The sequence below is a fragment of the Scyliorhinus canicula genome, chromosome 13 (assembly GCF_902713615.1).
Source record: "Scyliorhinus canicula chromosome 13, sScyCan1.1, whole genome shotgun sequence".
Classification (NCBI taxonomy): Eukaryota; Metazoa; Chordata; class Chondrichthyes; order Carcharhiniformes; family Scyliorhinidae; genus Scyliorhinus; species Scyliorhinus canicula.
The window spans coordinates 77,002,784-77,030,255 of record NC_052158.1 but is presented as its reverse complement, the minus strand read 5'-3'; the positions used below and the strand labels follow the sequence as shown (position 1 = coordinate 77,030,255).

Here is a 27,472-nt window from a genome sequence, read left to right as displayed (position 1 = left end):
TGAAAGCCTGAACCTCAGAAAGACATTGACTGGAAGTCATGCCAGTGCATCAAAGATCTTTATCTTTTTATTTTTATTTATATTTTCTTTACCTTTCTAGCACAATTTCCCTTCTGATGTTTGTCTTTGTGTGTGTGAGTGGAGAATGGGGTGAATTAGAAAGGGAGGTTGGGAAAGGAGTGCAATATTAGATAGTCAGTTATATTTCCTGCCAGGTTAATTATAATCTTGTACATAGTAAACGGTTACTTGTGTTTTAAAGTTACAAACCCAATGGCTGCAGTTTATTGGGCTCAACCAAAGACCTTGGATATTTTAAATAAAATCTAATTTCACATGTTGTGACTCCGAGTTAAGTGGGGCTGGAATTGACCACACACTAGACCAGCGTGTCACGGCAGTGTCCATTTGTACTCGTGTGAAAGCAATGAGATTTCTGACATTTGAAATTTAATTGTTGAACTGATATTTTAGTACCCAAGGGAAGTCAGCTAGGCAATCTAAAAACAAAACTCAATTTGGATTTATATAGTTTTATTGTTCCTTTTTATTCCCCCTCGGCAGTCATGGATGAACAAATTCTTCATATTTGCTACATGACCTAGAACAATTTTAGGATGGTGGCCTAGATCTTTACAACCAGGATTGAATTGAGATTATCGTTGACACCAGAGGCTGCATTTGCCAGTTATTGATGCTTGGCGGGACGCTTTGCTTAATGGTTGTAATTGAGGTCTTAGTTGCTTCGGATTTGCCTCAAAGAATCGATGGTGTGAAGTTTTAAAACTGTGCGGATGCTCAGGTTAGCATGAGACCACCGTTAAATATTCTTTCCCAGCCGCTGGATGGAGGCTGACCACAGAATGAAATTGGACCCCTTTCTATTACAAAGCAATTTTTGAAGCCAGCTTTGGTGCTTGCTACATTAATGATAGGTCTGAGGGTCGCATCGTACCATATAAAACAACATTCCTGTATTCCTGAGCACTTACATTTTACTGCGTAGAACATGTCAATTTATCATGACCAACCATGGTCTACATTCAGTGCTTCCATCTCCATACCGTCTTCGTTCGTCCTTGAACTGTGCATCGGCATTCCTGAGACAATGCTTAGTCCTGCTTCACATGTAATGCAATTTTCAAAAAAGGTCTGTTACCAATAGCTTCTCAGCAGGACTCCTAATAGGTCTGTAGATCATTCCCTGCAGCAGGCAAGCCGTAGGCAATACCATTGTTTTAAAATAATGATTGTGCCACCATGCTACCATGTAATTTCTGCAGATATATCTAATTTGACATGCTAAGATTCAAAAAGCAGCATTTCTTTCTAATCTCGTCAAGATTCACAAAATCTAGTATCATGAATCAAACCCCACTTACCAGGCTAGCAAAGAATGAATGAATTTTTGCAGCTACCTACCTTGATACACAGAGATAGAAATGCAGCTTGGTACCAGTGAAAAACACAGATGACGTGATCAAACGGAAAGGTTGTGTCATTTGAGACAGGTTTTGCTGGACGTTTTCCGACGGCCCGACCGGTGCGTTCTCCATCGCTATCTAACGACACTTAGTCACTTTTTTGGGCCCTGGAGAGTTTCTCACTGGTTTAGCCCACACTTAGGGCATGAACTAACCAAATCCATTCGAAGTGTTGAAGCGAGCAGGAAATGCCAAGGCTGCGATCTAGCAGCCCCGTTAGCCACAGCCACATAATGGCCACTAAATCTCGTGACTCCCCTGCTAGTGGGTTGACACCGTAGCGTCTGACCACGCCGTATCCTTGCCCTCCAGCGGCGAGAGGTCTTGCTGGCACGAATCACCACCGGTTTTTGAAAATACCAGCTGTCATAACGATGTCGGGGATGCAGAGATGCCTGTAGGCCCCAGGAGCTGAGGAACAAAGCTGGGCAATGCCCCCTGGAATCCTGGCACTGCCCCCTTCCAGTGTGCCCAGGGGACACATGAAGAGGCATTGTAAAGGAGGCAGCGCCAAGGGTGCTGTGGTATGGGGAATTACCTTCTTCCATTGTGGGCGGGGCTAATGTAATTTCTGCATTTGGGGGTTGGGTGGTGATCGCCTTGTCCACCGGGGGGTTCTCGATCTCCATGTGGGTAGCGGTCATGTCTGTAGTCGGGGTGGGGGGTCCTTAAATGAAAGTTTGCGCCTCGTCTCAGAATTCCGGCATTCCTGGTGTGTTTAGACCCCGCCTCTCCAGCTGGCTGTGTGACCCTTGCCAGCACTCTGAAATTTTGTTTAATCAGTCCAGAAAAGGCGTCCGGGATGCCAGCAACTTTCACCCAGCTTTTCGCGCCTGATCCAGCACTCTTCAAAAAATGAAGCAGAGAATGTTGAACTTTCATTTTGCCATCATAATGTACAGGATCCTTAATTTATAGCCCTGCATGTCAGTTATTTTGTCAGATTTCACAAGAAGCTGAATTAACATTTAAAAAATGTCATTGCTGCTGATACTGTATGATGTGCCCTTACAGCAGCACATGCCTGATGTGATGTTAAGGACTTCAATAAAATCATAATGATCGGGGTCTGCAGTGAAGGCATGTGTGAGTCTGTTTTACTGGATGGGTTGTCAGGGAATTTCCCTGCAGCTGAACTTTTTAAAACAATGAGAGCACAAGCTTTCTCGTTATTTTTTACGCAGTGCTTGTGTCTTGTGTCCGATTCTTTATATGGCAAATGCTCTGATAGGGTAACGGGTAAAAATGCCCAGATTTGGAGTGTAAAGCATCATTATAACTGCTCACAGTTGATGCATTGCAGCAGAAATACTTCAACAAACTAATCCAGGATTTTATTTGCACCAGGCTGTGTGTCCGTCATACACCAGATTTCCATACTTGGAATTTGCAGCAGAGAAGCAGGGTATTCAGACCTGCTGTTTGTGCTCCACCTCCTCCCATCCCTCTCTGTCAAATCTTATCAGCAGTGTATCCTTCTGTTCCTTTGTTACAAGATGCAGAACAACCATAAAAGAGAACTCCAAGAGAGCCTAACCTGGAGCCTCAAATTTATCAGGGGTATACTTGCTCCCCAGTTCCCCTCAACAGTTCAGAAGCAATAACCTGGACTTTGCCTCGAAAAAAGGTGCATGATGAAACTCTAAACGTCTCATTGCTTATAGCCTTAAAAATCATTTTGCGAGCACAAAAAGGCTTTAAATGATCCAGAATGCATTGTTTTCATTAAAAACATTCTTTTTTTTGAGGGAATCGTGCCCACAGGTGTCCCTCCCCAAGGAATGCACCAAAGATTTTCTCACTTCATGATTCATATTTCTTCATCTCTTCAGGCTTTCATGTACTTATTATTCTCTCCAACGCCACCCGTGCAGGGTACAGACCCAGCCGTTTTGAAGCTGCTGGTCTGCTGTTGCTAGTTATCTATGTTTGTGTGTGCAGAGGCAAGTCAGAACTATTCACTGGCCAGACCTCAGCACTCCAGTTTCGCTCTAACCATTATTTGCTGTTTTGTCTTTAAAAATCTTGAAACAGCCAATCCTTTTTCAAATTACATTAACCAACAGACATACTCCTCAGCATTTACTGACCAAGCACAATTCTCACTCTCCAAGGCCTCTCGAGTAAAATGTCTTAATCGTGTATTTTCCTAAAATAGCTGGTAGCAAGTTGACAGGTGAAGGGAAGTTTCTGCCAAATCGGCCCACATTTCAGAAGGTAATAAATTGCTGTCAGCTTTGAGCTGTGAGAGCGCACAGTTCATATTGAATTGGTATTCTAATATTCTGCTTCAAGGTCATATTATTGGTGCCAAATAAATGACTGGTTACTGAATGGTCTCAACAGCATTTTAAGAAAATGTTTTTTCCAGGAAAGAAAATTTGTTAACTCCGTATTATTTCCTGGAGATCTTCAGCCATTCAGTTTAAAGGTCTCAAAAGTATAATTCAATGTTTCCAACACACTGGGGGAATCTGCTAGCCAGCTGGATGGAACACAAAATAAAATAATGCCAAGAGAGGATGAATAAAAAAATATAAAGAAAGAATTTTGAAACAAATTTTTTTATTGGGCGTCATGATGGCACAGTGATTATTAACACTGTTGGCTCACAGCGCCAGGGACTAGGGCCGGATTCTCCCCTACCCGGCGGGGCGGGGAGTCCCGGCGTGTTGAAGTGGCGTGAACCACTCCGGCATCGGGCCGCCCCAAAGGTGCGGAAGTCTCCGCACCTTTACATAGAACATAGACATAGAACAGTACAGCACAGAACAGGCCCTTCGGCCCTCGATGTTGTGCCGAGCAATGATCACCCTACTCAAACCCACGTATCCACCCTATACCCGTAACCCAACACCCCCCCCCCCCTAACCTTACTTTTTAGGACACTACGGGCAATTTAGCATGGCCAATCCACCTAACCCGCACATCTTTGGACTGTGGGAGGAAACCGGAGCACCCGGAGGAAACCCACGCACACACGGGGAGGACGTGCAGACTCCACACAGACAGTGACCCAGCCGGTAATCGAACCTGGGACCCTGGAGCTGTGAAGCATTTATGCTAATGAGGGGCTAGGCCCGCGCCGGAGTGGTTCCCGCTCCACCGGCTGGCGTGAATGGCCTTTGGCGCTACGCCAGCCGCTGCCGAAAGGACTTCGCCGGCCGGCGTAAGTCCGCGTATGCGCCGGGGCGTCAGCAGTTGCTGACGTCATCCCAGTGCATGCGCAGGGGAGGGGGTCTCTTCTGCCTCCGCCATGGTGAAGACCATGGCGAAGGCAGAAGAAAAAGAGTGCCCCCACGGCACAGGCCCGCCCGCCGATCGGTGGGCCCCGATCGCGGGCAAGGCCACTATGGGGGCACCTCCTGGGGTCAGATCATCCCGTGCCCCCCCCAGGACCCCGACACCAGCCCGCGCTGTCTGCTCCCGCCGGTAAGGTAGCTGGTTTAATCCACGCTGGCGGGAGAGGCTTGTCAGCGGCGGGACTTCGGCCCATTGCGGGCCGGAGAATCGTCTCGGGGAGACCGTCGACCGGCGCGGCGCGATTCCAGCCCCCGCCGAATCATGGGTGGCGGAGAATTCGGGACAGGGCGGGGGCGGGATTGACGCCGGCCCCGGGCGATTCTCCGACATGGCGGGGGTCGGAGAATCCCGCCCTTTGATTCAATTCCGGCCATGGCTGACTGTTTGGTTTTCACACATTCTCCCTTAGGCTGCGTGGGTTTCCTCTGGGTGCTCCAGTTTCCTCCCACAGTCCAAAGATGGAGAGGTTAGGTGGATTGGCCATGGTAAATTGCCCCTTAGTGTCCAGTGATATGCAGGTTAGGTTACGGGTTTATGGGGACAAGGCGGGGTGAATGGGGGTGTGGGCATGGGTGGGGTGCTCTTTCGGAGGGTCGCTGCAGACCAAATGGGCTAAATGGCTTCCTTCTACACTGTAGGGATTCTATGATTCTATGATCCATGTGGTTAGCACTGCTTCGTCACAGCACCGAGGACCCAGATTCGACCCCGGCCCTGGGTCACTGTCCATGTACAGTTTGCACATTCTCCCTGTGTCTGCATGGGTATCGCCCCCCACCCCCACAACAGAAAAGGTATACAGAGGAGGTGGATTGACCATGCTAAATTGCCCCTTAATTCGACAAATTTTTAAAAAAGATTGAGAGGAAATCTAATTTCAATATAAAAATTGTGACAGGCAGGACGGACTGGATGCAGGGATGATGTTGCATTTGGCTGGCCGGGGGGGGCGGGGGGGAACAGTGGTGGGGTGGGGGGACTCTCGAACAATGGATCACAGTCTCAGGATACAGGGTTGGCCATTTCGGACTGAGATGAGGGTTTTTTTTTTACTCAGTTGGAATTCTCTATCACATAAGACTGTGGAGGCCAAGTCTCTGAATATGTTTAAGAAGGAAATAAGAGGGCAGCACGGTGGCCTAGTGGTTAGCACAACCGCCTCACGGCGCTGAGGTCCCAGGTTTGATCCCGGCTCTGGGTCACTGTCCGTGTGGAGTTTGCTCATTCTCCCCGTGTCTGCGTGGGTTTCGCCCCCACAACCCAAAAATGTGCAGAGTAGGTGGATTGGCCACGCTAAATTGCCCCTTAATTGGAAAAAATTATTGGGTAATCTAAATTTAAAAAAAAGAAAAAAAAAAGAAGGAAATAAGTAAATTTCTAGGCACAAAAAGCATCAAAGGGTATGGGGAGAGCATGTGAGCAGGGTGGTGAGGGTGGAGGATGAGCCATGAGCATAATGGATGGCATAGCAGGCTCTGAAGCCTGTTCCTATTTCCTATGTTTCAAAGCAGACAATAAGAAAATGTCGCTCAGCCGAAGAAGGATATGGTAGGTCAGAAAACCATAAGCTTGGTGATGGAGACGGGTATTAATGAGCATCTTAAAGGGAGGAGGGGGTTGTGCAGAGGCTGTTTCGAAAGGAAATTCCAAAATTTTGGGCTTCGACAAAGCTGGAGACGTGGCAAGCAATGGTGGGGAGAAAGAAATGGGAGGCAGTTAGGAGGTTAAATTTGGAGTCACTCACATTGAGTTCTTGGATCGTTCATGGAGAGGGGCATGACCATGGAGGCGATTGAACACGAATGAGAATTAACATTTGCCAAAGTTTTAAAGTCCTTGAGGTGTTTCCTTTCCTTCTTACCTCATACATTTAAAGAAAAGAACAGGTTTCATACAGTTTGAGTCCACAAGACACATACATTAATTTCTGGGCAAGAATAAAAACCTGATTGTTTTTGAGAAGACAAGAAAAATCTGGAAATTAAAAGTATTTGGATGGAGAAAAGATAGGGTAACGTTTCAGATGTAAACCCACATCAGAAATTGCATGTAAAAACCAGTCCCGCAAAAAATAAGGAGACATCCATCTATCCCAATCGATCTTTTCTGTGGCAGGAATCAGCTTTCCTTAAATGTGTTGACTCTCAACCAATCATTTTCCTCTCAACTCTTCCCCTCCTTTTTGTTCAGTCCTCGTGAGGACCTGGTCTATCTTTCAGTTTCCAGTTCTGATGTTGGTTTACACCTACAACATTTAACACGGGGGATAGATTTTCAACTTGCTATCCAGGTTGAGGATGGAATGCTTGTAGAAAGTGCCATAACTCAATGCAAAATGGAAATCAGCCATTTTCTCTAATAGACACGCTATTGGCAATGCCAGTTTTATATCTGACTGACAAGCTGAAACCCTACTCCTGTGTCTTCGATGTCCAGGTACTAAAAGACTTGCTGTGTATTTTTAGAGTTTCCATTTCCAGTTTTCCTTTGCACTGCGCCCTTTACCTAGCTGCTGTGGATGAAACTGCACCATCAGACGTCACATTTGTTTCTTTCTCATGGCCCTTTGTGTTAAATATTTATTTTGTTTAAAAATAGCTTTCATTAGTGCTCAGCGGACATGTTGAAGGAATTGTCAGTTAACTTCCATTTAATACCTAGGACAGATGCAGGGGATTTAACTGCGCGGAGTCTGTACGTACTAGGTCACTTCAAAGGGCAGTTAAGTGTGGGATTGAAGTGACATTTAGGCAAGACCAGGTAAAGACAGTAAACCTTCCTTCTCAAAAGAAAATTAAGCAAATAGTTGAGTTTGTTCAACAATCCACCAGCTTCATAATCATTTTTACTGATAGCCATTTTTTGAATTTCAAAGTACTATGGTGGGATTTAAAGTCATATTCTAACTGTACGGTCTTTTGATTGCAATTCCAGAAGCATAACCACTACATTACTGTACCCATGAAATTTGCATGTGGCAATGTAGATATAAGGGACAGGTTCTTCCACCAATTATCTCATTTCTACTCAGATACTGCCCAATTTTGAAACATTTTCAATGGCACATTCATTTTCACGCCTTTGTCCGACATCCTTGATGATATCCTTAGTTATATTTGACATTGCAGAAGAGAAAGTGCACTGTACTTGAGAAGAAAGAAGCTCTTTTACAGATAAATGTGTTGGAACAACAAGATTCTGTTGCTGGTCAAAGGAGGTTACATTACCTTGATGCTTTAAAATGATCTACTTCAAATAAACAGAATACAGAGTTCAAAGGGTCAATGCTGCGATTGCTAGCTTTTTAAAAAATTCTTTTCTGGGATGTGGGCATCGCTGGTTAAGCTAGCATTTCCTTCCCTAGTTGTCCTTCAGAAGGTGGTGGTGAATTGCCTGAGGTGTAGTTACACTCACTGTGTTGTAAGGGAGGGAGTTCAAGGATTTTGACCGGCCAGTGAAGGAACAGCGATGTATTTCCATGTCAGGCTGGTGAGTGACTTGGAGGGGAACCTCCAGGGTGTGGGGTTCCAAGGTATCTGCTGTTCTTGTCCTTCTAGATTGTAATGGTTGTGGGTTTGGAGGGTGCTGCCTGAGGAACTTTGACGAGTTCCTGCGTGCATCTTGTAGGTGGTACATATGGCTGCTATTGTTGGTCGGTGGTGGAGGGATTGAATGTTTGTGGAAGGGGTAATTAAAGGGCTCTTTTGTCCTGGATGGTGTCGCACATCTTCAGTGTTGTTGGAGCTGCACTCATCCAGGCAAGTGGAGAGCATTTCATTACGCTCCTGACTTATGCCTTGTAGGCTTTGGGTGGGGGTGGGGGGGGCTCAGGAGTGAGTTATTTGCTGTAGGATTCCTGGCCTTTCAACTGTTCTGGTAGCCACAGTATTAAAATGGCTAGCCCAGTTCAGTTTCTGATCAGTGGCAACCCCCCAGGATGTTGATGTTGATAGCTGTAGAGCATTTGTCAAAGTTTTCATGGAAATTCAAAAATCATTGAAGGATTGTATATACTTGTGTACAGTTGAATTTTTGAGACCAATTTTGAAGACCAAAAGACATAGGGTCACCTTTACATGGGAAATGTTTTTAACAAATGACAGTGTGCTTGATTTGGGTAAAAAAATGACCATCGCAATGGAATGAAATAAAAATGATCAATACTAAATAATTTATACTAATTCTTTAATGTTTATTTTATATTATTACAAACTATATACATTTCATCCAATACGGGATAAGTATGCAGATAATGAATTCGCTATGACAGTTCATGTTGAAACCCTTCAAAATCGTTCTGAGCAACCATCTGAATCACTGAACAATTTGTACAAGTGGTCTGCTGATATATCACTATATGGATCTTCCTAATCTTCAACCATATCATCAGTAGCAGCAGTGACTTTGTCATTATTATTGCACAAGTATTTGTCCTCAATACCATTGAGTACATTCAAAATTACATATTTTAGAAATTTATTTTGATGTTGCTGGTGAGGGTGCACACATATTTCTGCCCTTTAATTCATGTTATCTTGCCTTCCAACATCCAATTATTCCACATCTTTCGGATGCTGTCCTTGAGAGCTTTATTTATACATACACACCCAAGGATTGAACTAAAACTCGGAATAAACCATGTCGGTGTTGGTTGACCTCACATCAGGGATTACATTATTGAAAAGGTGGGATTTGAACTTGAAAAGACAAGCAGACTTCTTTCTTTTCTCAGTACTTCGTACTCAAATTCCACACTCGATTTATTTCTTCAATCTCTTTAATCCATTCCGCCTTTCTTGTGAACATGGACAATGGTGGCTTTCTGAAATTTCCCTTTGGGTAAAGTTTTATGCTTGAATATCACCGTTGGCTTTGTTTTTGTATCACCTCCTGCCATAAGTGATGGGACCAATGTGAATTACATCTTCACATGACCAGTGTTGTGTTATGCTGCTTCGGATAACACAGGCTGCTACTTGATGCAGTCTTAACCAAAGGATGCTCCAGACTCTGAAATGATTTCAACGTGTTTATTGAACTATTAACACAGTTCTCAAATGAGTTCGACACTTTGCTAATCTAACTGTAATAACTCAGTCTAACTGCACCAGCTTGCTCTAAGCCACGTGCTGGGGTGTGATGCTGCTGATCAACCCTGTCTAACTCTCCAGCTGTCTGTCTGTAGAAAGAGGCAGGGTGTGAGTGCCTCATCCCTTTTGTAGTGTTTATGTCATGCCCCTTGTGGTGATGCCTCCCTGACTGCCCATTGGTTGTGTCCTTTTGTGAGTGTTCATTGGTTGCATGTTTGCATATCATGACATCTCCCCCTTTTTTGTTTTTTGTTTAGATGTATATACATGTGAATGTGGCTGTCTAATGTGACTGACTGAGGAACATAGAACAGAACAAACAAAACAAATGCTCATAAGTCCAGTCTCTGAGACTTGCACCTGATCCTCGTCGACCGACGGAGAGGTGGTGGAGAGGATGAGGGTGTCTTGACAGGCGAGTGGGAGGCACGACTGGTGGCCTCGTGGTTCGAGGTGTCTGGAGGTGGCAATTCGACATGTGGAAATGGAGGGGAAGTGGTTGTGGGCAAGCAATTTTTCGCAGTGCCCTTCGATTCCTTCGCACAATGGAGCCATCAGTCATACATATGACATAAGATCTTGGCGCGGCCTGTCGAACGACAGCCGGAGCAGACCACTCACCATCTGGTATCTTGATCCTGACCATGTCAGCCGGGGATAGCACATCCAGATCGGTGGCATGTGCGTCATAGCCCTGCTTCTGGCTGTCGCGAAGCTGCAGCACCGAGAGGTGATCAAGGTTGGGCAGGTGTATGGTGGAAGCGTCATCCGCAGGTCCCTATTCATCAGCAGTTGAGCCGGCGACATACCAGTGGACAAGAGAGTTGCCTGGTACGCAAGTAGCGCAAGGTGTATGTCGGAAGTGGAGTCCCAGGCCTTGCGGATGAGCTGCTTAACGATGTGCACCATTTTTCGACATTGCTATTTGACTGCGGATAGTGCGGACTGGGGTAATATGCCTGAAATTGTAGCTCTTGGCAAATGGACCATTCTCGACTGTGGAAGCATGGGCCATTGTCGCTCATGACGGTGTTCGGGATGTCATGCTGTGAGAATGTCTCTTTACACGCTTTGATGACGGTCCGTGAGGTGAGGTCTGGCAGCTTCAGCACCTCAGGACAGTTTGAAAAGTAATCAATAATTAAGATATAGTCGCGACCATTCGCGTGGAATAGGTCAATGCCAACCTTGGACCATGGAGAGGTCATCTTGTTGGAGCATCTTCTTGCTCTGCGCTGGTTGGAACCTCTGACAGATTTCGCACTTCAGAACCATGTCCGTTATGTCCTGGTTAATGCTGGGCCAGTAGACAGCTTGCCGGACCCTGTGTCTGCACTTTTCTACGCCCAGATGTCCCTCATGAATCTGCTGCAGGACCATGCTCTGGAGACATAGTGGGATGACTATCCTGTCCAGCTTGAGCAGGATGCCGTCGATCAGCGTCAGGTCATCCTTGACGTTGTAGAATTGAGGGCATTGCTTTTTCTGCCAGCCATTGCTGAGGTTGTGGATGACTCGCTACAACAGGGCCTTTGGCCATCTCTTCTCGCATGAGAACGATCTTCTCATCTGTTGCCGGGAGAGTGCTTGCACACAGTTGTACCTGCAATTCAATGTGCTGGATGATCTCCAGTGGTTCACTGGGTGAGTTGACGGAGCGGGACAATGCATCGGCAATGATGAGCTATTTGCCAGGTGTGTACACCAAATTAAAATCATACCTCCGGAGTTTGAGCAGAATTCTCTGCAAACGAAGCGTCATGTCGTTCAGGTCCTTTTGGATGATGTGGACCAGAGGCCTATGATCCGTCTCAACAGTAAATGTTGGCAAGCCGTAGACATAATCATGAAATTTGAAGATGCCGGTGAGAAGACCTAAACACTCCTTCTCAATCTGTGCACAGCTGGTCTCAGTGGGTGTCATTATGCTACTGGTACCCAGGATGACATGTCGTCTCTTTGAAGCAACACCGTCCCAATACCATCCTGACTCGCATCTGTGGATATCTTGGTCTATCGGTCTGGGTCAAAAAATGCAAGGATGGGTGCAGTGGTGAGCTTGGCTTTCGGCTCCAGCCACTCTGTTCAGTGCTCCGCCTTCCACTCAAAGGCGGTTGATTTTTTCACCAGGTTGAGTAGGGTCGTGGTGTGTGTGGCCAAGTTCGGGATAAACATTGCCATGGAAATTGACCATTCCCAGGAAGCGCAGTATTGCCTTCTTGTCCTTGGGGACTTTCATTGCCTCGATGGCTTTAATTTTGTGTCCGGGCGCACACCGTGTTGCGAAATCTGATTGCCCAGGAACTTCAGTGTGGATGTCCCAAAACAGCACTTGGACCTGTTTAGCTTGAGGCCATGTTCATGTATGCGTCGGAATACTTTCTTGAGTCGTGACACATGCTCCTCCGGGATTGTGGACCAGATTATGACATCGCCAACGTAGACACGAACCCATTCTATTCCCTCCATCATCTGTTCCATGATGCGATGGAAAATCTCTGATGCCGAGATGGTGCCAAATGGCATTCGGTTGTAGTAGAATATGGGGTTGTTTAGCACAGGGCTAAATCACCGGCTTTGAAAGCAGACCAAGCAGGCCAGCAGCACGGTTCGATTCCCATAACAGCCTCCCCGAAGAGGTGCCGGAATGTGGCGACTAGGGGCTTTTCACAGTAACTTCATTTGAAGCCTACTTGTGACAATAAGCGATTTTCATTTCATTTCATTTTTCATTTTTCAATCTGCCAAAAGGCATGTTGAAGGTGCAAAGCCTTCTGTTGGATTCTTCAAGTTGGATTTGCCAAAATCCTTGGGATTCATCCAATGTTGTGAAGAAGCGCGCGTGTGCCATCACACTCGTGATTTCTTCCCTCTTCGGCATGGGGTAATGTTCCCGCATAATATTCTTGTTTAGATCCTTGGGGTCAATGCAGATGCGCAGGTCCCCCGAAGGCTTCTTTACGCACACCATCGAGCTGACCCAGTCAGTTGGTTCAGTGACCTTGGAGATAATGCCTTTTTGTTGTCGACTCGTGAGCTCTGCCTTCAGGCGCTCTCTCAGTGGAGCAGGGATAAGTCGTGGTGTGTGGACCACTGGCTTGTCATCAGGCCGCAGTAGAATCTTGAACTATTACAGCAGCATACCCATCCCGCTAAATATATCTGGGTACTGGGTTAGGATGTCGTCGATGCTGACCTGAAGATCTGAATGGAACAGCGTCGTGGTGTAGACCCTTTGAATGAGGTTCAGTTGCTTGCGGGCGTGCGCACCTAACAGGGATGCACTGTCTGGTTTAACAATCTCGAAGCGTAAACTTGCTTGTGTGTGTCGGCTGGACACCTGCAGATGGCAGGACCCCAGTGCCTTGATAGCATTTCCATTGTAGTCCAGGAGTTTTCAGGCAGCTGGAAGGATCGTGGGGGGCTTCTTGATTGTCTTGAAGTCCACCTGCAAAATCAGGTTGGCGGAGGCACCTGTGTCCAGTTTGTACTGGATGGGGCAATGGTTGACCTTCATCACTGCATGGCATTCGTGATTGGACTCGCAATGTGTCCGGTGTGGCGTATTCGAAATTCCATAATAATGTCCACTCGGTAAGTGTTGTCCAGGTATTCACCATCTGGATCCATCGCACTGCCTGGATCAGAGTCATGCATTCGGTGTTGCACACTTCTGATGCGCTGCTGTCAGAATTGAGAGCGCCGAATCCTGACTGATGGTGCAGATCTGCACAGGGCTGCATAGTGGTTTGGTTCCCACAATTTAAACAGTGTTTGCCTCTTGCAGGGCAGTTCTTTTTTAAATGGGCGGTGCTGCAGTTCGCACATGTCGTGACGATGCCCAGTGCATCGTTGCGTATGCACGGTGCGGCTCTCAGACGTCTGCACCTGCGCAGTCCGGTTTTCGACCGCTTTGTCTTCCCGATCGCATTGCACATGCGTCGGGACCCGGGAAGTGTGCGCAAAATGGCCGCTTTTGTCAATGTGGAGGTATTGCATCCGGGAGATAGCCTGAACACTCTTCACCTCGTGGGAGGCTTGTTTTTCACTTTCTGCCATTTTGCACAGTACACATTTCAATCGCGACTGGCAGGGTCATGTGCTTGATTTTCAACAATTGCTCTCGCAGAGGATCAGAGTGGACTCTAAAAACGATTTGGTCTCTGATCATGGAGTCAGTGATATCACCGAAGTGGCAGGATTGCGCTAGCAGTCTAAGGTTAGTTGGATAGGAGTTGAAGTATTCTTCTTTACCTTGCATCCTCTGCTTGAAGATGAGGCGCTCAAAGATTTCCTTGGTGTCCACATCGCAGCGGCTGTCGAATTTGTCCAGGATGGTTTGGTACTTTGTTTTGTCCTGCCCTTTGGAAAAGTGAAAGGAGTTGAAGATCTCTATCGCATGGTCACCTGCAGTGGTGAGTAGCAGAGCTATCCTCCGAGCATCGGTCGCACCATTGAGGTCGGATGCTTCCACGTATAGTTGAAATTTCTGCTTGAATGATCGCCAGTTGGCACTAAGATTGCTGGTGGTCCTGAGCTGATGAGGAGCCTGAATCTTGTCCATTGTGTCTGTATTCAGTAGCTGGTTGACATGGATTTTGCTGAGTTGAACTAAATCGATTGAACAGTCACTCCTGGTATCATGTTGTGTTAAGCTGCTTCGGATAACACAGCCTGCTACTTGATGCAGTCTTAACCAAAGGGTGCTCCAGACTCTGAAATGAGTTCAACGTGTTTATTGAACTATTAACACAGTCCTCAAATGAGTTTGACTCTCTACTAATCTAACTGTAGTAACTCAGTCTGACTGAATCAACTTGCTCTGAGCCATGTGCTGGGGTGTGATGCTGCTGATCAACACTGTCTAACTCTCTAGATGTCTGTCTGTGGAAAGAGGCAGGGTGTGAGTGCCTCATCCCTTTTATAGTGTTTATGTGATGCCCCCTTGTGGCGATGCCACCTTTGGGGCTGTTTATCACAGGGCTAAATCGCTGGCTTTGAAAGCAGACCAAGGCAGGCCAGCAGCACTGTTCGATTCCCATAACAGCCTCCCCGAACAGGTGCCATAATGTGGTGACTAGGGGCTTTTCACAGTAACTTCATTTGAAGCCTACTTGTGACAATAAGCAATTTTCATTCATTTGAGTGTCCTGACTGCCCATGAGCCAGAACCTCCTGCTGAGGTAATTGTATTTTTTTGGAACTCAGCCAAGCATTCATATGACATAATAATACCCCTTTGGAAATGTCTACTATTGAAACTGCGGGAGCAGATGGTAATTTTTTTCTAACCTACACTGGATGGCCCATCAATCAAATTAATCTGACAGACAGTGGCTTCTAACTCTCATTGACAGCACACGCCTGTTGTTTTTCAAGTTTAAAGAACACGAGTTGTTAAAAAAAATTTGGATTGTTACACTTTAGCAGACATTATCTGCCCTTTAAATGATAGTATGTCTATCAATTTGTGACTCCCATAGTGTGGGTTCCCCCTGTGTCTGCGTGGTTTTATTTTAACTCAGCACTAATATCAAATGGCCCTGCTGTGTTCAGTTTTCCCTCCTGTGGGAATCATGCCTTACACCCTTCACCTTACTGGAGTATTAATACATAAGAAAAAAAAAAGTACATGTTCCAAGCAATTTAAAAAATTACCACAAAGTTTGTGCATTCTACTGAACCCCAGGGGTGAGATTGTGAAACTTTCCTGATATGATTCTGCTGCAATGAAATTCAGAAATAAACAATTCACAAATAAAAAAATCAATCCTTGTGCTAATTAAGGGAAAGAGAATGAATGGGAAATGGCTGGCCTAATTTTGTAATTAAGCTTTGTGCGCTATGGATTCATGCCCTCTTACAATCAATATTTAGATTTATGAAGGCATCAGAAATACTTCAATCAGTCCCAAGATTGACGCCCTTTGCTTATCTGATGACTGAACACATCCTCCTTCCCTTTCCCCCTCTATTGTTAATTGGCACCACTACTCTTGCTCCTTACCCCTACCCGAATAAACATTGGTGAGAATAATCCATTGGTTGTGTCCTATTCTGAGTGTTCATTGGTTGCATGTTTGCATATGATGACAGTCAGACCATATTTAAAGGATGATTTTGTTCAGCAATCTTGGTAACAGTCAGACTTGCTGGCATGTCGAGGTTCGTCGGTGCTTCATCCTTATCTAGTGCAGGTCAATTGATATGCATTCTTCTCTTAATGTTGAATACTGATTTTATCATCATGTTCAGGGGCAGACGCTGTGAAATGTTTGTTTTTGGAGTGAGTACTGAACCATGCCTTTTCATGATTCTCATGCACCACCTGGCACTGGCCTAAAATTCCAGAACACCAGGCGGGATTCTCCGATAATGGGGCTAAGTGGTGACACCGTTGTAAATGCTGGAGCGTTTTACAATGGCGTCATCTGGCCACTAGGAACAGCCATCCTGTGCCACACAGCGGGCCAGCACTGCACTGGAGCGCTTCACGCAGTTCCAGCTGCCGATACAGCTGCCAGCACGGCCAGCGCGGGTCCAAGTGCGCCGGCCTCCACGCAACTAGGCTAGGCGGAGCTCTACGAGCCCAGCGCAGAGGAACATAGGCCCTCCCCCCGGAATAGCCCGCCCGCCGATCGGTGGGCCCTGATCGCGGGCCTTGCCACTGCGGAGGCCCCCCCCCCCCAGGAGTCGGATCCCCCCTCATCCCCCACCAGGACGGCCCCCACAGACAGAACGCCGAGGTTCCGCCGGGTAGGACCAAACGCGAACGACGCTAGCGGGACTCGGCCGAACTCGGTGGGCATTCAGCCCGTCGAGTACGGAGAATCATTGGGGGGGTGTTGCCGCATTGAGCGACCCGACATCGGAGCGGCATCGCGGGATTCGCGCCCTCCCCCCCGCCGATTCTCCGACCCGGTGTGGGATTGGAGAATCCCGCCCGGTTTTTTCTTCTCACCTCTGAGGCTGCACAGTCGTATGGTTCCGCCGGTGATAACCTGACTGTTTTGCCAATGCTCATTAACTCATTCTGCCACTTGGTTCTTCTGGTGAAACCGCTTACTTGGCCTTCCAATTCTTTGGCATTTTGTCCGGTTTGTTGGACATCTTTGTCCAGTCTCAAATTATTTTATTGGAAATGAGAAATGATTTTGCTGCAGCACATTTATCGTCTCCTGCGAAAATGCTACAAATTGCATTTTAAATTAAGCAACCCACTTGATGCTATTCCGTCTTGAAGACATCATGGTTGATCATGTGGTTCAGAATAGCCTTGTCAATTGGTTGGGAGATTGCCAACATAATTGACAGAGGGAATATCGAAAGGTTTCTGCGCGTACCTTTAAATGAATGAACTGTAGTCATTACCAGTAAGTGATTAACAATGACACGATGGTTTGATACCTGAAAAACTAAAGTCGACTCTTACACGAGGTACATTAAAAATTCTTGTGTTCTTTTTAGCCTGAATGTCACGGGATCTACTTTTGTACTAGTAAATATGGTATTTTTAAATTATTAAGTCGACATTGGTCAGTGTCATAATGGAAGTGAACCTACTGGTATGCAGTTCCAATTCTCTTCCCGCACCTGGTAATGCACAAAGGCAGACTTCCATCTGTTTCCACTGCAAGTTATTCCTCAAACAATTTGCTAGTCTGTCACCAGAGACTTACAGCTTGAGGGCACCACTCCACATTAAGCGTGGCTCACCAGGGGTTTCTCCTGCTCTTACTGCCATGTGCACATGGTATCGAATTGCAGGTTGACACCCAAACTTTTTGAGCACAGTTGTTTCACAGCTCCAGCGTCCCAGTTTTGATTCCCGGCTTGGGCCACTGTCTGTGCGGAGTCTGCACGTTCTCCCCGTGTCTGCGTGGGTTCCTTCGGGTGCTCTAGTTTCCTCCCACAATCCAAAGATGTGCAGGTTGGGTGGATTGGCCATGCTCAATTGCCCTTAGTGTCTAAAAAAAGGTAAGTTGGGGTTATGGGGATAGGGTGGAGGTGTGGGCTTGGGTAGGGTGCTCTTTCCAAGGGCTGGTGCAGACACGATGGGCCGAATGGCTTCCTTCTGCGCTGTAAATTCTAAGATTCTATGGCCACGCCTTCACAAGAACATAAGAACTAGGATCCAGAGTAGGCCATCTGGCCCCTCGATCCTGCTCTGCCATTCAATACGATGATGGCTGATCTTTTTGTAGACTCAGCTCCACTTACCCACCTGCTCACCGTAATCTTTTATTCCTTTACTGTTCAAAAATCTATCTATCTTTGCCTTAAAAACATTTAACGAGGTAGTCTCAACTGCTTCACTGTACAGGGATATCCACAAATTCACAACCCTTTAGGTGAAGAAGTTCCTACTCAACTCAGTCCTGAATCTGCTCCCCTTTATTTTGACGCTATGCCATCTAGTTCTAGTTTCGCCCATCAGTGGAAACAACCTCCCTGCTTCTATCCTATCTATTCCCTTCATAATTTTATATGTTTCTAGAAGGTGCCCCCTCATTCTTCGAAATTCCAATGAATATAGTCCCAGTCGATTTAGTCTCTCCTCATGAGCTAATCCTCTCAACTCCAGAATCAACCTAGTGATTCTCTGCACACCGTCCAGTGCCAGTACATCCTTTCTCAAGTAAGGCGACCAAAACTGTACACAGCACCCTGTACAGCTGCAACATAACCTCCCTGCTTTTATACTCCATCCCTCTCGCAATGAAGGACAAAATACCATTTGCCTTCTTGATTATCTGCTCCACCTGCAAACCAGATTTTTGCGATTCATGCACAAGGACACCCAGGTCCCTCTGCACAGCAATATGCTGCAATTCTTTTACCATTTAAATAATAGTCCGTTTTGCTGTTATTCCAACCAAAATGGATGACTTCACATTTATCAACATTGAACTCCTTCTGCCAGACCCTTGCCCACTCAATTACACTATCTATATCCCTCTGCAGACTTTCAGTGGCTCTACCACTCATCCTAGTGTCATTTGCGAACTTTGGCACATTACACTTGGTACCAACTCCAGATCATCTATGTAAATTGTGAACAATTGCAGACCCAACACAGATCCCTGAGGCACACCACTAGCCACTGATCGCCATCCGAAAAACACCCATTTATCCCCAATCTTTGCTTTCTGTCAGTTAACCAATCCTCTATCCATGTAAATGCATTACCTGTAACGTCATGCACCTTTATTTTATGTAGCAAACTTTTGTGGAGCACCTTGTTGAATGCCTTCTGGAAATCTAGATACACCACATTCACCGGTTCCCCATTGTCCACCATGCTCGTAATGTCCTCAAAGAATTCCACTAAATTAGTCAAGGTTAAGCAGCGTTTCACTTGCACCTCTTTCAATCATGTCTATTACATTCGTTGCTCCCAATGTAGTATCCTCTCTGTCAGAGAGACCAAACGCAGGCTAGGTGATTGCTTAGCTGAGCACCTTCGATCTGTGCGCATTCAGGACCCCGACCTTCCCATTGCTTGCCATTTTCACATAAGGTTAACACATCAATTCTGAGCTGAAGTTCTGCGAGCAACCAACACTTGTTGCAGATGTGGTCACTGCAGCTCGCAGCGGGGTCTGCCAACTCCATTCCTTGGTCAGCAAGTCCTGGGGTAGGACTTGAACCTGACGCTTCGAGCTCAGAGGCAGGTATGCTACCCACTGTGCTAGAAGACCTCCCATTGGTATGTAGCGGTCAATTTATATTCAGTCTAAAATCATTATCACATTTCAGGATCTTTTCACCATCTTTTCATAGAAAGGCTCTGAGAAAAACAACTACTTTTAAATGTTGAGTTTTGGAGGTAAAAGATATCTGATGTACAGGAGCTTAAAAAAACTGCACTTATCGGATAAGTGTTCAGAGTGCTAATGGTCTTGTCTAAATGTTGTTTTCCCATAGACTGGAAATGATAAGTAATTTGTGACCTTGTCTCAGCAATCAATGAACACCTCATTGTGTTGGGAAGTCTCTGTTTCTTTCTGAATGTGAACAATAAAGTCTAAAATATCAGAGACATAGACAGTCAGATTGACTGGGTACAGACTCTAGGGAGCAGGAAGGGATTTGTGAATTACTTTGTTGAAAAAGTGACCGATTGATGGTGGCATCCATGGGGTATTCTTTGTTTTGTAATATTACTTTAATTATCTTATATAGATACAGATGTTTGACCACATTTGTTGCTGTTATTCTCCGTGAAATAAACACAGTTTAGTGATCGGTACCTTGGGTTCACTGTGAAAGAGATTGAAGAGGCCCCAACATGCTATCCAGTTCAGATCTTTTGTTAAACTCCTGGGTTAAGGGCAGCATGGTGGCGCAGTGGTTAGCATTGCTGTCTCACAGCGCCGAGGTCCCAGGTTCGATCCCGGCTCTGGGTCACTGTCTGTGTGGAGTTTTCACATTCTCCTCTTGTTTGCGTGGGTTTCGCCCCCACAACCCAAAGATGTGCAGGGTAGGTGGATTGAACACGCTACATTGCCCCTTAATTGGAAAAAATGAAATGGGTACTCTAAATTTATTTTTAAAAACTCCTGGGTTATGCAGTGTCTAGTTGAATATTAGCCAGTGCAGGCTCTCTCTTAACTGCAAAACTTTACATAAAACCATTTATGAGAGCGGCTCATATCCCTGTACCTGAGAGAATATCTAAGGGAAGATCCTTCAACTTTTAGCACTCGTCATGAACTTCAGAAAAAGAATACAGGTTAAAATGTGAGTTTTCAGAGCAATAGTTTAGTGGTAATAGTAGACAGCATGTTGAAAATTATTCAGTCAGCAGGAGGCCTACATTAGTGAGAGGCCACCCTACAGTGACTTTGCCAAGTTGAGACTGTGGAATCTCTTGGTTACTGATGGTTAAGAATGAGTTCAAGGAGAGATTCAATATATATTTAATGCGGTGAAGTCTGAGTCATTCAATGGTTTCAAGAAGAAGATAGATATATTTCTGATTTTAAAAATGGGTTAAAGGGGTATGGAGATGGATTTGAAACCAGGAAGAGATCAGCCATTGATCTGACTGAATGGCGGAACAGGTTTCAAAAGGTTGAATTGTCTACACCTGCTACTGCTTCCTATGTTCTTACTTGAAAGGGGTCTCAAAATACAAACAAATAACTCTTCTGCTCAGCTGAAACCAAAACATCAGTGTCCATAATAAGAAATTGTTATACTTATTAAAATTGTCAACATTAAAGAAACATGTACATGGAAGACAGGCAATGCTGGGAAAACCTCTTGAACCACTACAATCGTTGTGATGATGATGATGCGCCTATGATGGTGTTAGTGAATTTCAGGATTCTGACCTAGCATGAGGGAATGGGGATGGATGTCAACTTTGATCGTAAGAAGGCAGCACGGTGGCCTACTGGTTAGCACAACCGCCTCACGGCGCTGAGGTCCCAGGTTCGATCCCGGCTCTGGGTCACTGTCCGTGTGGAGTTAGCACATTCTCCCCGTGTCTGCGTGGGTTTCGCCCCCACAACCCAAAAATGTGCAGGGTACGTGGATTGGCCATGCTAAATTGCCCCTTAATTGGAAAAAATAATTGGGTAATCTAAATTTATTAAAAAAAACTTTGATCGTAACTTTGGAGGTGATAGTCTTCCCATGGTATCATAGAACATAGAGCATAGAACGATACAGCGCAGTACAGGCCCTTCGGCCCTCGATGTTGCACCGACATGGAAAAAATCTAAAGGCCATCTAACCTACACTATGCCCTTATCATCCATATGCTTATCCAATAAATTTTTAAATGCCCTCAATGTTGGCGAGTTCACTACTGTTGCAGGTAGGGCATTCCACGGCCTCACCACTCTTTGCGTAAAAAACCCACCTCTGACCTCTGTCCTATATCTATTACCCCTCAATTTAAGGCTATGTCCCCTCTTGCTAGCCACCTCCATCCGCGGGAGAAGGCTCTCGCTGTCCACCCTATCTAACCCTCTGATCATTTTGTATGCCTCTATTAAGTCACCTCTTAACCTTCTTCTCTCTAACGAAAACAACCTCAAGTCCATCAGCCTTTCCCTTAAAAGATTTTCCCTCCATACCAGGCAACATCCTGGTAAATCTCCTCTGCACCTGTTCCAAAGCTTCCACGTCCTTCCTATAATGAGGCGACCAGAACTGTACGCAATACTCCAAATGCGGCCGTACTAGAGTTTTGTACAACTGCAACATGACCTCATGGCTCCGGAACTCAATCCCTCTACCAATAAAGGCCAACACACCAGAGGCCTTCTTCACAACCCTATCAACCTGGGTGGCAACTTTCAGGGATCTATGTACATGGACACCGAGATTCCTCTGGTCATCCACACTACCAAGAATTTTACCATTAGCCAAATATTCCGCATTCCTGTTATTCTTTCCAAAGTGAATCACCTCACACTTCTCCACATTAAACTCCATTTGCCACCTCTCAGCCCAGCTCTGCAGCTTATCTATGTCCCTCTGTAACCTGCAACATCCTTCCGCACTGTCTACAACTCTACCGACTTTAGTGTCGTCTGCAAATTTACTCACCCATCCTTCTGCGCCCTCCTCTAGGTCATTTATAAAAATGACAAACAGCAACGGCCCCAGAACAGATCCTTGTGGTACGCCACTCGTAACTGAACTCCATTCTGAACATTTCCCATCAACTACCACTCTCTGTCTTCTTTCAACTAGCCAATTTCTGATCCACATCTCTAAATCACCCTCAATCCCCAGCCTCCGTATTTTCTGCAATAGCCGACCGTGGGGAACCTTATCAAACGCTTTACTGAAATCCATATACACCACATCAACTGCTCTACCCTCGTCTACCTGTTCAGTCACCTTCTCAAAGAACTCGATAAGGTTTGTGAGGCATGACCTACCCTTCACAAAACCATGCTGACTGTCCCTAATCATATTATTCCTATCTAGATGATTATAAATTGTATCTTTTATAATCCTCTCCAAGACTTTACCCACCACAGACGTTAGGCTCACCGGCCTATAGTTACCGGGGTTATCTCTACTCCCCTTCTTGAACAAAGGGACCACATTTGCTATCCTCCAGTCCTCTGGCACTATTCCTGTAGCCAATGATGACCTAAAAATCAAAGCCAAAGGCTCAGCAATCTCTTCCTTGGCTTCCCAGAGAATCCTAGGATAAATCCCATCCGGCCCCGGGGACTTATCTATTTTCACCTTGTCCAGAATTGCCAACACTTCTTCCCTACGCACCTCAATGCCATCTATTCTAATAGCCTGGGTCTCAGCATTCTCCTCCACAATATTATCTTTTTCTTGAGTGAATACTGACGAAAAGTATTCATTTAGTATCTCGCTTATCTCCTCAGCCTCCACACACAACTTCCCACCACTGTCCTTGACTGGCCCTACTCTTACCCTAGTCATTCTTTTATTCCTGACATACCTATAGAAAGCTTTTGGGTTTTCCTTGATCCTACCTGCCAAAGACTTCTCATGTCCCCTCCTTGCTCGTCTCAGCTCTCTCTTTAGATCCTTCCTCGCTTCCTTGTAACTATCAAGCGCCCCAACTGAAACTTCACGCCTCATCTTCACATAGGCCTCCTTCTTCCTCTTAACAAGAGATTCCACTTCTTTGGTAAACCACGGTTCCCTCGCTCGACCCCTTCCTCCCTGCCTGACTGGTACGTACTTATCAAGAACATGCAATAGCTGTTCCTTGAACAAGCTCCACATATCCAGTGTGCCCAACCCTTGCAGCCTACTTCTCCAACCAACACATCCTAAGTCATGTCTAATGGCATCATAATTGCCCTTCCCCCAGCTATAACTCTTGCCCTGCGGGGTATACTTATCCCTTTCCATCACTCATCTATCGCTCGGGCTGGTTTAGCTTAGTGGGCTAGACAGCTAGTTTGTGATGCAGTACAAGGACAGCAGCAGGGGTTCAATTCCCGTACCAGCTAAGAATTCTGAATTCTCCCTCTGTGTAGCCGAACAGGCGCCGGAGTGTGGCGACACAGTAACTTCATTGCAGCTGACTTGTGACAATAAAAGTTATATTTTTCTATTTTTCTTCTACTCTTACCCTTACGGTGATAAGTCTCATGGTGTCTAGGAGGTGCCATTGACCCAAGTATGGTGATTTGCTGCAATCCTCTAGATTTACCTCGAGGTTTACGGAGAGGGCTGATGGTTGGGAGTGGACACTGAGACCAATGGTAGGGGCCTTGATTTAAAAAACGACTTTGTTCTGGATGATGTTAAGCTCCTTGAATGTGGTTGATACTGTACCTATTGATGTAAATGTTCAGTTCTCCATCAAACACCTGACCTGAATCTATTTGGATGCTGCAGAGGGTATGAAGGGTCGGGAGTGGAGCTACACATTGCAGGGTATCTAGCTTCTGTCCTGCTATTCCAGCCACAATATTGATATGACTGATTTTGTTAAGATACTGGTCAAGTGACTGAAAAATCTATGGTATTTGAACACTCAGTAATAGTGTTGCTCCTGAAGGTTAGGAGCGATTGTAGGGCTCTTTTGGACAAGTCATTACCTGACACTCACATAACATAGGTATTACCAGTTATGTGTGAGCCTCAGACTGGATGTTGTGTTGACACCATCCAGGACAAAGCAGCCCACTTGATTGGTACCCCTTCCACAAACATTCACTCCCTCCACCACCAATGAACAGTAGCAGCGGTGTGTACCATCTACAAGATGCATTGCAGGAACTCGCCAAGAGTTATTTGGCAGCATCTTTCAAACTCCATGACCATTACCGTATAGCAGTACAAGAGAAACAGATACCTGGGAACCCCACCACCTGGAGATTTCCCTCCAAGTCAATCACCACCCTGACTTGGACATATATCGACATTCCCTTACTGTCGCTGGGTCGAAATCCTGCAACTCCCTCCATAACAGCACTGTGGGTGTACCTACACCTTAGGGACTGCAGCGGTTCAAGAAGGTAGCTCAACATCACCTTCTCAAGGGCAAATAGGGTTGAGCAATAAATACTGGCCTGGCCAGCAACACCCACATCCTGTAAATTAATAAAAAAAATCTTACCTCTCTTCTAGCATCCAGCTGTCTCTGTCTGGATATAAATCTGTGATGAGGTCTGGATCCTATGTGTTTCTCGTGGAACACCAACTGATGGGGCCTCACGGTAGCATGGTGGTTAGCATCAATGCTTCACAGCTCCAGGGTCCCAGGTTCGATTCCCGGCTGGGTCACTGTCTGTGTGGAGTCTGCACGTCCTCCCTGTGTGTGCGTGGGTTTCCTCCGGGTGCTCCGGTTTCCTCCCACAGTCCAAAGATGTGCGGGTTAGGTGGATTGGCCATGCTAAATTGCCCGTAGTGTAAGGTTAATGGGGGGATTGTTGGGATACGGGTTACGTGGGTTTAAGTGGGGTGATCATTGCTCGGCACAACATCGAGGGCCGAAGGGCCTGTTCTGTGCTGTACTGTTCTATCTATCACTAAACAGTTTATTAGCGAGTAGGTGTCATTTGATGGAAATGTTGAAGCCCTTTTCCATGATTTTTCTTTTTTTTTTGCAAACATTTTCCCTGATTTTTCTTATTGGATGGATGTCATGATAATTATTTAGTTAGATAGTGGGAACATTCAGAGCATGTTTTTTTACCCCCTAACCCCTTTTGGCTGGAGATATATATGTGTTTGAAAATATTTTCTTCTTGCCTCTTGCACTCAGATCCTGGGCTGCCTGGTTCTACAGAATATAAAGTTTTAAAGATAATTTTACCAAATTTATACAACAAAAATTATTTTGCTCCGCAAGTTATTTCTGGTATGGAATATTATTAGTTGCAATTGGATGTATTTGCATTGCTTGGACACAAATGATTGGAAACATGGTGAATAATGTATCCTCTTCATTTGCATGCAATTGAAATGTGTGTGCTCATACTGGTGTTTGCTATATGATTCATAACTCCAGCAGAAAACCTAGAGAAACGGTGACACCTTTACAATCGCATTCCTTGACATCTGCTGATAAATCATCAAAGTTTCTTTCAAAACATCCATAACTTAGTAAGCCTAGATCCAAAAGTCATGGGGCATTCCAGAAATCAGAATCAGGAAATCATAAGGCAAGATGCAAAGACTTCAGGCAGCATTGAGCACTTAACTTCCTATTATGTTCCCCTCCATATCACAGTTCTACCTCACAAAGAGCAAAACAAATGTTTTCAGAAGCTAGTTTAAATTGCCGTACTTGGCCTTCATAATGTTTAAGGAGTAGAGAGACTATATAGAAGTGCCTAATGTAATCTGATATGGGTTGAGCTGGTATCCACCACATGGGCATCCTATAACGCACAAAACAAATGTTTTTTGGTAAGATCACTCATTTCTCACTAACAAGTAGACAGTGCGTGATCTAAAAGATAATGGAAGCTCTGCATACTTGTTTGACATTTTTAGCTTCTACTGGGTCTTACTTACTGCCATATTTCTTGATTACAGTGGGAAGAAATTAGTGTCATGGATGAGAGGAACACTCCAATGCGAACATACCAGGTCTGTAATGTCATGGAAGCCTATCAGAATAACTGGCTGCGGACTAGTTGGATTCCCCGTGATGGCGCCCATCGGATCTATATTGAGATTAAATTTACACTCAGAGACTGCAACAGCCTGCCAGGTGTTCCCGGAACATGTAAGGAGACATTTAACATCTACTATTACGAGTCCAACAATAGCAACTTGTGGTACATTAAAGAAAGTCAGTACATCAAGATTGACACCATTGCTGCTGATGAGAGCTTCACCCAGGTGGACGTAGGGGACAGAGTGATGAAATTAAACACTGAGGTAAGGGATATTGGATCCCTGACAAAGAAAGGCTTTTACCTTGCCTTTCAGGATGTGGGTGCCTGTATAGCTTTGGTTTCAGTGCGGGTCTACTACAAAAAGTGTCCATTAACGATTCGTAACCTGGCAGAGTTTCCAGATAGGGTGACTGAAGGCGACTCCTCCCTAGTGGAAGTACGTGGCTCCTGTGTGAATAATTCTGAGGAATACGATGTGCCTAAGATGCATTGTAGTGCCGATGGAGGATGGTTGGTGCCTATTGGACGATGTGTCTGCAAACCAGGGTATGAGGAGAAGAGAGATATCTGCCAACGTAAGTACCTTTGATTCTATTATGATGGGTGGGCTTGAAGGAATACAACAGCGCATCAATCCACCCTGGCCAGATAGAATTCTTGTTTCCGCTAAGGTCTAAATGTTTTGCAGCTTGAGAAGTTTAACTGTGATCGAGACCGTACATAAATGCAAGTTAATGTATGGCAATAGATGTATAGGAACTGTGTCAGGTTGGCAATTCAAAGGTGGTTATAATGCTCTGAAATGTTCTTTTAAAAAAATGTTGCAGGATGGCATCATACTGGAAGATGAGTAGAATGTGTTCCTTCTGATGCAGCTGCACAAGTTAACATTTTGAAACTAAATTTGGGTTTGAGCAAGATTCACTTTGGAATTCCAAACAAAAGGAATAGTCCTGCTACATCTTTCATATGATAGAGAAAGCTTCTAATGGGACGTCTAGTT

The 27,472-nt window shown here is 45.4% G+C and overlaps 1 protein-coding gene across 3 annotated transcripts in view; it reads left to right on the top strand.

The window, feature by feature from the left end:
• Positions 1 to 27,472, top strand: part of epha4b (eph receptor A4b) — a 480,535-nt gene that overhangs the window by 47,151 nt on the left and 405,912 nt on the right. For 2 of the 3 annotated variants that reach the window (XM_038815297.1, XM_038815298.1), the window contains exon 3: positions 26,384 to 27,044. The exons of the other annotated variant lie outside the window; for it this stretch is intronic. In XM_038815297.1, the coding sequence (XP_038671225.1) occupies positions 26,384 to 27,044 (661 nt within the window). The remainder of the gene's footprint in view (positions 1 to 26,383; positions 27,045 to 27,472) is intronic. 3 annotated transcript variants of the gene reach the window in all.